A 10,407-nucleotide genomic window follows, 5' to 3' on the forward strand; every position below is an offset into this window, starting at 1 on the left:
GTGATCTTGATGCCCCTGGGCCAAGGACCCGTGGCAGGCCAGGGGAAGTGAGACGCTTGGTCTTGGCCTGGGGCCTCTCCGGGTCTCATAAGCAGAGACGCTCCCCTCCCCCACAACCTTGGATTTCTGTGAAGCTGTGGGTGAAGGGGTACAATCAGCCAGAAAGAGGAAGGTCCCTGCCTGTGTGGGGTACACAACTTGGAGAGGGGGCAGAATTGCAGCTTGCTGACGGGCATCCTCCTAACTTAACACTGATAGTTCCGTGCCTCTTCCAAGTTCTAGGCCTTTTGTCTGTGGTAGTTCCATTACTTTTCACCATGACTCTCAGATAGATATGCCTGTCATCTCTCTTTTACCGAGGAGGAAACTGAGGCCCAGAAGGCAGAGCTGGGTTTTGAGCCCAAGACACCAATTTGATCTCAGACCACATGGCTCCTGAGTCACATCCTTAACTCTCAAGCCTGCTGCTCCTGAGCATCTGGAAGCTATTTGGAGGTCTTCCAAAGCTCTCATTTTTTTTTAATTATTATTTTTTTAAGTTTATTTATTTATTTTGAGAGGGAGGGAGGGAGGGAGGGAGAGAGAAGGAGCAGGGGAGGGGCAGCAAGAGGGAGGAACAGAGGATCTAAAGTGGGCTCTGTGCTGACAGCAGAGAGCTCGATGCAGGGCTTGAACTCATGAACTGTAAGATCATGACCTGAGCTGAAGTCAGACTCTTAACCAACTGAGCCACCCAGGCGCCCCCAAAGCTCTCACCTTTGAGCCCAGAGGGAAGCAATCTCCCTGACAGTCTCATGTCTGAGTGCTGGCTCCTTCACAGACCTGTGTCATCTGCCTGCTCCTGGGCCATGTTGTGTTCCAGTTTTCTTACCTCATTCTTCCCTGAGCTAGTCCAGGGCAGGGTCCAATCCCACCCTGCACACAGCTGGTGCTCATCACATGTCTGTTGAATGAAAAGAGAGGGTGGCATTGCAGTACAAATGACCAGACACCTGCCCAGCCTCCAGGGTCACGAGGGAAAACAAGGAAGGCACCACCCAAGTGGTTGGTTACTGTGGACAAGACTCGGTGGTGGAGGTGGGCTTTGAGACCCAAAGACAACGTGATTAGAGATATCCCAAGTCTAGCAGAGGAGGCAGACGTGTCAGCCACAAAAACAACACTGCTTACAAGAAGTGACACAAAGTGAGCACGCATACAGACCACACAGATCAGAGGAGGAAGTGCCGGAAACCCTTCTGCCTGGCATCTGCACAGGTCTCGTTTTCTCCCAACAATTCGCCCTGTGAGTTCTCCTGCCCTATTAAAATGCCTCTAGGAGTGGTGGATGTTGCCCAGCTCCTCCAGCCAGTTGGCGCTGAGCTCAGGATGCCCAGGGACCTTAAGGACCGCTTATTCCAGAGTCACTGAATGTCGGCTCTCCATCCAGCAGCACCCTGGTGGCAGAGCTCCTGTGCCGTGGCCCTTACGTTCTGGTGGAGGGCGCCCAACACTGAGTAAACACACGTAGTCTGTCATGTGGTGACAAAAGGCTAGGAAGAAAACCAAAGTGGCTTTGCCCTCCACGGCTGGAGGCTCCCCTACAGCCCTGTGCCCAGGAGAGGAAGGGAGCTCACTCGCCCCCATCTGTGGGCTGAGGCGGGTGCTTCCACCCCATGGAATGACAGAAGGTTAGGAGCTAAGTCTCTGGGACAGGACAGGCCATTTTAGGAACCAGGGACTTGTGTCACCCCTGCCCTTGTGTCACCAGCCCAGGATGGCAGCAGGCCGCTCGGTCCTCCCTGCTGGGGTCTGGTCTGGTGCTTGTGTGCCCCTCCCTGTGGCCGAGATGGGGTCTAGCTGAAGGCTCTTCTGCTGTCACTCCTAGGACCCGAGGGAGAGCTGAGGAAGGTGTGGGAAGAGTGGAGTGCACTTTGGTCTGGGAGGGTGGGTTACTCCATGGGAGGGAAATCAAGATATGTTGTGGAGTGGCCTAAATCTGTATTACGTAGAGGTAGGAACAGCAGCCTGGGAAATGTTAAATCTGGGCTCATCTCCATGGTCTGAGTCTCCCTAAGGTACCATCCTGCTCTGAGCCACTGCTTCTCTGGTCTGGGGATTTGGCCTGTGCCGCCGATGAGGTTGCTTGGTCATCAGGAAAGAGAGCAGAGAATAGAGCAGATTGGCAGGCCAGATGGCACGTGGAGCCATGCAGCTGGCCCTGGGCCGGGAGACTGGGGCTCGGGGCACGTCCCTTTTCCCCGGGAAGGGTTCGTTTCTGAGTACCCAAGGGAGAGATTCAGAAGGGACTCCCGGAAATTCTTACTAAGTCATCTGGCAGCACATACACCCTGAAGTCATTGCCACGGCCGAGTGCTTTCCACGCTTACACTCACAACGCCTGGTTCGAACATCTTGTACATTTAATAGAAAAAACCTTGGGGAAATTCAGTATGCTTCCCAGTCAACATGACTGATGCCTGCATTCTTTGTACTTGAGCAAGAAGTTTTGTGAGAATGAATCTGAGCTTCTTGAGTGATCCTTTACAGCATCTCCGGAGTCCACGCAGGAATCACATTTCCCAGCAGAGGGGGGTGAAGGGCAGCTCTGCAGAGGTCTGCACTAATTCAGTGTCCACAAAACACATTTCACACAGCCCCACGTGGCCCACACAGTGGAGCCTCTTAAGCTAAGAGCTACTTCCCAAGGATGGTCTAAAAAAATTCTGTCTGCTTCCTCCCTCTTGCTCCTTTCTTCCCAAAACATAGTCGCTTCTCCCAACACACACTCACACGCACACACCCTCTCTCTCCTCCCCAGCGGTGAGCTCAGCCCAGGAATGCTCTGACTTACCCTGGAGAGTAGAACTGCCATTTCCCAAACGCCTGCTGTATGTCAGATCTGGGGAAATGCTTTGGAAACTTTTTGCCATCCTCCTAGAGAAGCCCCACGTTCTAGATGAAGAAAGCAATCCTCAGAGAGGTCGACTCCTTGAGGCACATAGCCCTCAAGTGTCTGAGCTGAGGGCTGTGTGATTCAGAAACATGGGCTCTTCCCACCGCCTGCTCTGCCCCCACAGGCTCTGTCCACCTCCCCTGGTCCCAGTCCTGGCAGCGTGTGAAGCCACCCCTATGTTGTGTGTCTGCAGACCTCTCCCAGAGCTCCTCACCACCCTCACTGCTGGACCAGTTGCAGATGGGCTGTGACGGGGCCTCGTGTGGCAGCCTCAACATGGAGTGCCGTGTGTGCGGGGACAAGGCATCAGGCTTCCACTACGGTGTTCATGCATGCGAGGGGTGCAAGGTAGGGGCCATGGCGAGTGGGGGCTGGCAGTCAGGGCTGTGATTACATGGTGAGTTGAGCTGCCAGAGAGGCCGGGCCCTGACAGTGCCTCCAGTGGAATTCCCACCTGGGAGGCAGCCAGGCCCTTGGGCCCATTCCAGGCCTCCACTCTGGGTCCTGCTGGTCCCTCGTCAGGCCTGCCCTGCTGGGCGCCACCCCAGCCGCTCACATGGGCTGTCTGGCTGCTGGCCCCCCTGGGGACGCAGCTGTAGAAGATCAGCAGGACAGAATGAGGGTCTTGGGCTGAACCATCTCCTGACATCAGAGCTTCCAGCATGTCAAGGCCTGAAAGGGGCTCTTTGACATTTCTTTTTCCACTCGTGCTTTTGGGATTGTCCTCCCAACTGCACGCCCATCAAAATGTCACATATATGTTTTTAAGTTTATTTATTTATTTTGCGAGAGAGAACGAGAGCAAGTGAGCACCAGCAGGGGAGTGGCAGAGAGAGAGAGAGGAAGAGAGAGAATCCCAAGCAGGCTCGGCACTGTCAGCACAGAGCCTGACTCGGGGCTCGAACTCACGAACCATGAGATCATAACCTGAGCCGAAATTAAGAGTCAGACGCTCCACTGACTGAGCCACCCAGGCACCCCTCACATATCATTTTATTAAACCACTGCCTGGAAAATACACAGAACCAGATACATTTATGAATAAATCAAGTTATCCAGGATACAATTTTATGTTACCAAACTAACAAAGAAGCATGTAAAATAAATAAGGAACGTCCCAAAGTTTGCTTGGGATTCTCTCTCTCTCTCTCTCTCTCTCTCTCTCTCTCTCTCTGCCTTACTCTCTGCCCCTCCCCTGCTCTCCTTCTCTGTGTGTGTGTGTGTCTCTCGCCCTCTCTCAAAAATAAACATTTAAGGGGCGCCTGGGTGGCGCAGTCGGTTAAGCGTCCGACTTTAGCCAGGTCACGATCTCGCAGTCCGTGAGTTCGAGCCCCGCGTCGGGCTCTGGGCTGATGGCTCAGAGCCTGGAGCCTGTTTCCGATTCTGTGTCTCCCTCTCTCTGACCCTCCCCCGTTCATGCTCTGTCTCTCTCTGTCCCAAAAATAAATAAACATTGAAAAAAAAAAAAATTAAAAAAAAAAAAATAAACATTTAAAAAAATTTGTAATAAATAATTAAGATATATAAATATGTATTTCAAAAGTTTTCGAGTTATTTATTTTCCTTCTCCCTCTCCCCTCCAAAAACATTTCCCTGCATTACTTTCAGAGCTCAGGGATTTTTACATCCTTACACGTAACTGGGGCCCCTGACGTAACCCATTGGGCAGAGCAGGATTCCCAACTTTCTCCCTTTCTCATGGCTTTTCCTCACCTCCTCACCGTCCCTCAGGGCTTCTTCCGTCGGACGATCCGCATGAAGCTGGAATATGAGAAGTGTGAGCGGATCTGCAAGATCCAGAAGAAGAACCGCAACAAGTGCCAGTACTGTCGCTTCCAGAAATGTGTGGCCCTGGGCATGTCGCACAATGGTGAGAGCCAACCCGGGCAAGGCACAGGGGATGCTGGCTCCCTCCACACAGCCTGGAACCAGGCTCCTGGAGCCCAGAAAGGGAGTGCCCTCAGAGCAGTGCCTGGCACGCAGCAGGCACTGCACACGTGTCATGGTACCAGCCGGCCTAAGACCTGCCTTCCCCAGGCTGCTCAGCACCCACGTGGGTCTCGGGTCCCGGGCAGTCACCACCTCTCAGTACCTGAGGCTTAGCCTCTGTGGCCCAGAAGGGAACTGGGAACGGACCCCAGCTCCAGTAGTGTTGGAAACATCACTCCTAGAACCTCAAGCCTGTCTCAGATGGCCTGACAGAGTGTGAAAAGCCACTGCCAAAGCCTGGGATCACCTCAGCCCTTCTTGGTTATCGAAGGCGGGCAGGAGCCAGCAAGTGACCATATGTGTCAGCTGCCAGAAGCCAGGCAGGAATTTCCTGGAGGCCGGCCACTCCCGGGAGTCAGAGCCTGCCCTGCACGCCAGGCCTCCCTCAGTCTTATCTTCAGACCCCATACAGTAGGATTTTGCGGCCCACCTGCCCCCTCTTTGCCTATCTGGGTCACCCACCCCCAGGCGACAAGGGGAAGGGGGAGCCTTCTTGTTTAAAGGTCTTCACCCACAGCTACCCTCTCTTACATTTTAGATGGTGGCAGGACCCAAGCCCTCCATCTGAAACATTTCCTAGGTGCTGGGGCCTGGCACGTCTGGGGTTTGATCCCTCCCCTCAGTCTGTAAATGCCTGGGCTCCATTGCTTGGGTGGGCTGAGGGGATTTCTTAGGAGATCCCAGGGCCAACTCCATTCTTCTCACCTTTTCTTTTAGAGAAGCCAGATGTGTATCCTGTTCCATCACTAATGACTAGTTTTTGAGTGCTTACCATGTGAACATTCTTATTTAATTGTTTTGAAGCTGCCTTCTTAGCACAGCGGGCAGCACGTCAGTCTCACGACTGTTTTGACAATCCAGTGAGGTTGAAGTATTGGCCCATTTTTCTTATGAATAAAGGTGAAATAGCCTGCCTTAAGTCACATGGCTAGTAAGCTGCCAAGCTGGAACTTGAGTACAGGCCTTTGACACCAGAGACCGTCTTCCTACCTGTCACACTGCACCGCCTTCCAGCCACAGTGGCTCAGTCAACTCCATGAGTTAGGGCCCTTGTGTGCCAGGCACTGTGAACAAGACAGAATCCCTGTCCCCCTGGAGCTTACATTCCGGAGGAGTTCCCCAACATGTCCAACGTTGTGGCTCTAGAGCTTCTGAGGGTCCTGAGGTCAAAAAGTATGTTTCCATTTTGACCCACGTAGCTATAGTGGGACAAGGAGGTCAGAGGTGCTAGCCCCTGCCTGGGCTCCTCGATGACCTCTCCCTCACCCCCACCCCACAATACAGCCATTCGCTTTGGCCGGATGCCAGAGGCCGAGAAGAGGAAGCTGGTGGCAGGGCTGACAGCAAGCGAGGGGAATCAGCACAACCCGCAGGTGGCCGACCTGAAGGCCTTCTCCAAGCACATCTACAACGCCTACCTGAAAAACTTCAACATGACCAAAAAGAAGGCCCGCGGCATCCTCACCGGCAAGGCCAGTCACACGGCGGTGAGTGTCACTGCTCGGCCTGGCGGTCCCAGGCTCTGGGCCCTGCTGCCACCTGCCTGACTTCTGGGAGAACCGGGCCTCCTCCCTCCCCTAACTTCATGGTACAGGCAGGGGGTCTGGGGAGCATATGGGCGGGGGTCCCCCGAGGCCTGGCCTCTAACGGGGCCTGGTTTTCAGCCCTTTGTGATCCACGACATCGAGACATTGTGGCAAGCAGAGAAGGGCCTGGTGTGGAAGCAGCTGGTGAACGGCCTGCCACCCTACAAGGAGATCAGCGTGCATGTCTTCTACCGCTGCCAGTGCACCACAGTAGAGACTGTGCGTGAGCTCACCGAGTTCGCCAAGAGCATACCCAGCTTCAGCAACCTCTTCCTCAACGACCAGGTGACACTTCTCAAGTATGGTGTGCATGAGGCCATCTTTGCCATGCTGGCCTCCATTGTCAACAAGGACGGGTTGCTGGTGGCCAACGGCACTGGTTTTGTCACCCGTGAGTTCCTGCGAAGCCTCCGAAAGCCCTTCAGTGACATCATCGAGCCCAAGTTTGAGTTTGCTGTCAAGTTCAATGCCCTGGAACTTGATGACAGTGACCTGGCTCTCTTCATTGCGGCCATCATTCTTTGTGGAGGTAAGTGAGGGTGGGGCAGGTAGGCCTGCCCCACACACCCAGCCCTTCTGGGGGTTGGGCCCTCACTGCAGGGCGCCAAGCCTAAGCTGGAGCAGCATGGGGAAGTGTCCATGTGATGATGGCAGTGGAACACACAAGGCACTAACTGTACGTGGAGGACCGGCTCTGCCTTATAGATGGAGAGGAGACAGAAAAAAGACTGAAAAGGAATGTGCCAATATGTTAATGGGAATTATTTCCTTTTTTTTTTTTTGAAGTTTATGTATTTACTTTGAGAGAGAGAAAGAGAACGAGCGGGTCGGGGCAGAGAGAGAGAGAGGGAGAGAGAGAGAACCCCAAGCAGGCTCGGTGCTGTCAGTGTGGAGCCCGATGCGAGGCTCGAACTCACGAACCATGAGATCATGACCTGAGCCAAAATCAAGAGTTGGACGCTTAACCGACTGGGCCACCCAGGTGCCCCTTAATGGGGATTATTTCTGATGGTTGAGAAATTTTCCATCCTTGGCCTGCGTTTTTCAGATTCCAATACAATAGATACAGTACTCATGCTAACAGTGCCACAGAACTTACTTCATGCCAGGTACTGTTCTGTTTCCTAGAGTATAACTCATTTGATCCTCACAACAACCCCGTGCAGAAGGTGCTTCTGTTACCCCATTTTACAGGTGAGGAAACTGAAGTCAGAGAGGCTGAGTGGCCTGCCCATAGCCTCATCGCTAGTCTGTGGTGGCGATGGGAGTTGAATCCAGGCAGCGAGTCTCTTAACCCTGATAGGATACTGCCTTTTTCAGAAGAAAAAACAAAAAAGCAAAGGAGATGGGCCAGGACCCGGGGTGGAGACACTAGAATACTCAGTGGGGCAGTCACCGACAGGCCAGGGCTTGGGTCCATCACAGCAATAGGTCTGCTGTCCCCCGGGCCGAGTCACCCACACAGGGTAGGGTAGAGGTAAGGGAGCTCCTCTGACCCCGTTATGTCCCCATGCATGCCTGCCCCCTCCCACACCTCTGCCCTGTGTCCCCACAGACCGGCCAGGCCTCATAAACGTTCCCCAGGTGGAGGCCATCCAGGACACCATCCTGCGTGCCCTCGAGTTCCACCTGCAGGCCAACCACCCCTACGCCCAGTACCTCTTCCCCAAGCTGCTGCAGAAGATGGCCGACCTGCGGCAGCTGGTCACCGAGCACGCCCAGATGATGCAGCGCATCAAGAAGACCGAGACGGAGACCTCACTGCACCCGCTGCTCCAGGAGATCTACAAGGACATGTACTGAGGGTGTGCGCCTGGGGCCTCCAGGGGCAGGCGGACAGAGCAGGGATAGGCACCACCCACGGGACTTTTCCGGAGAGCAGCCCTGAACGCAGCCCTGAGCGCCGGCGCCGCTTGGCACCACACCGCACCTGGAGCCGCACCGGGAGCCGTGGAATCCCATTCTGCGCTCAGACACGCGGTCTCTCGCCCCTGCTCTGCTCCCTGCACTCCCTTCTTCCTCGTGCTCGGTCTCAGTCCCTCTTTCTTCTCTAATTTCCTTGCTCTCCCTCTCTTCCTTTCTCTCTGTAGGTTTGCCTCTTCCTCCCTCCCTCCCTCCCCTTCTCTCTCCCCCCATCCCTGTGTCTGTCCCTCCTTTTGTGAGACAGTTTGTGTTACTTCACCAGCAGCATGGAACGGGTCCTCTGCCTTTGTCCGCCCCGTCCCCTGTCCCCCAAGGAGCAGGAGGAATGGGCCTGCCCTCTGTACCAACAGTCACCTGCAAGGGTAGGGGCCTCACTTCTCCTGTCTTCACAGCAAAGGATTTGGGCCATCCAAAGAAACACTAAGTTCTCTGGGCCAGGCTTCCTGGGGAAGCCACGCAGGGCCTGGGCTGACTGCAGCAACGGCCGAGTCACCGAGTCACTCCCCCAGACTATCACCGCCCTCCCCTACCCAGCCAACCCCTCTCCAGCAGCACATCCCAGCCCCACTGATACCAATGCCCTCTCTGTTCTTCTTTTCACCAGTCTTCCAGGTCAGTGTCACTGATGGTCCCCTGCGCTGGCCGCTGGGGGACACCCCCAGCCTGGAAGGAGGTGGGCGTCCCTCCAGGTGGGACCCCCACTGAAGAGGAGCAAGCCTCGAGGGAGGCAGAGGTTGGCAGGGAAGGCAGCAGGCGGTGTACTTAATTCTGACCCCAGGCCTTGGTGTCATCGGCACCCACCCCCCCTACTCCCACTCTGCAGCAGCCACTGACCATGACTCCTGTTTCTCCACTCAGTGCCAGGACCCGGCCTCAGATGCATCCAGGAGCCCAGCTGAAGCCCACGCCCCCACACACACACTCCCTGGAGCTGCCACTCCACACACACAAGCACTGACTCACTTTATCTGGTTCCACACCCTTTACCCTGCCCTCCCTTCCCTGAGACAGATGGGCTAGAGGGGCCTACAGGCGGATGGGCAGAGCTGGGCCAGATCCCTTGGTGGCCAGGGGTCAGCTGAGCCAGCCCAGCACCTGCTCATGTGTGACTGCTCAGTGTGACGTCCATTCGTCCCAACAGTTCTGCCGCCCTCCCCTTCCCGTGTTTGGCCCGACTGGTCACTGACCCTGTGCAGCTTCTGGTGACCAGAGACCTTGCCAGGCCCAGTCCCGCTCCTCCCACGTGAAGCACTAAGCCTGGGAAGAGGGGCTGAAGCCCAGCTTGGATGCTGTGTCTGAGCAGGAAGGCCAAGAGCCCACCCAGGCTGCTTCTCCAGGAAAGAGACTGGCCTGGAAGGGCGAGGGACTTGGTGAGGGTCTATGAGAAAGGTTGGGGAAGGCCTGAGGCCAGAGCCCAGGCTTCCTGGGTCCCGTCCATCTGCCCCTGCCTTCCATGCCCTGAGCTCATTCTCTACTGACAAGATACTTCCCTCTCCCACCCCCACCCTCGGCTGACCAAGGATTGGGGTTGGGGTGCTCCCTTTGAGCCAGCGCTGTAAAGGGAGAGACGCTGTGCCTGACCCCCGGCCCCCACCCCCCACCCAGGTCTGGTGCTGAGGATATAGCTCTTCTCAGTGTCTGAACAATCTCCAAAATCGAAATGTATATTTTTGCTAGGAGCCCCAGCTTCCTGTGTTTTTAATATAAATAGTGTACACAGACTGACAGAACTTTAAATAAATGGGAATTAAATATTTAAGAGTTGATTTAGGCTGACTCAGTTATTTACGTGTTTTTCCCAGGCGGCTGACCAGACCCCTCCCCCTCCTCCATGTCCAGCGCACGAAGTGGGAAACTTGGCTGGGCAAGTGAGACTTTGGGGTACAGGCCAGGAGAGTTGATTCTGGCTTGTGAGAGCTGCCCATCTTTCCCCATCCCCCGCCCTGCCCACCATCCGTCAGTGAGTGAGGGCGG

At 55.1% G+C, this 10,407-nt stretch overlaps 1 protein-coding gene across 7 annotated transcripts in view; it reads left to right on the plus strand.

The window, feature by feature from the left end:
- PPARD (peroxisome proliferator activated receptor delta) overlaps positions 1-10,199 on the plus strand; it is an 83,823-nt gene extending 73,624 nt beyond the window's left edge. For 3 of the 7 annotated variants that reach the window (XM_045500739.1, XM_045500740.1, XM_045500741.1), the window contains 4 exons: positions 4,667-4,805; positions 6,209-6,411; positions 6,589-7,039; positions 8,066-10,199. In XM_045500739.1, the coding sequence (XP_045356695.1) occupies positions 4,667-4,805; positions 6,209-6,411; positions 6,589-7,039; positions 8,066-8,313 (1,041 nt within the window). In that variant the 3' untranslated portion in view covers positions 8,314-10,199. Of the gene's footprint in view, positions 1-3,059; positions 3,284-4,666; positions 4,806-6,208; positions 6,412-6,588; positions 7,040-8,065 lie in introns of all 7 variants that reach the window. The other 4 variants (XM_045500735.1, XM_045500736.1, XM_045500738.1 and 1 more) reach the window with 2 other exon arrangements.
- The last annotated feature ends 208 nt before the right edge of the window (positions 10,200-10,407 follow it).

Source organism: Leopardus geoffroyi, chromosome B2 (genome assembly GCF_018350155.1).
Source record: "Leopardus geoffroyi isolate Oge1 chromosome B2, O.geoffroyi_Oge1_pat1.0, whole genome shotgun sequence".
NCBI lineage: Eukaryota > Metazoa > Chordata > Mammalia > Carnivora > Felidae > Leopardus > Leopardus geoffroyi.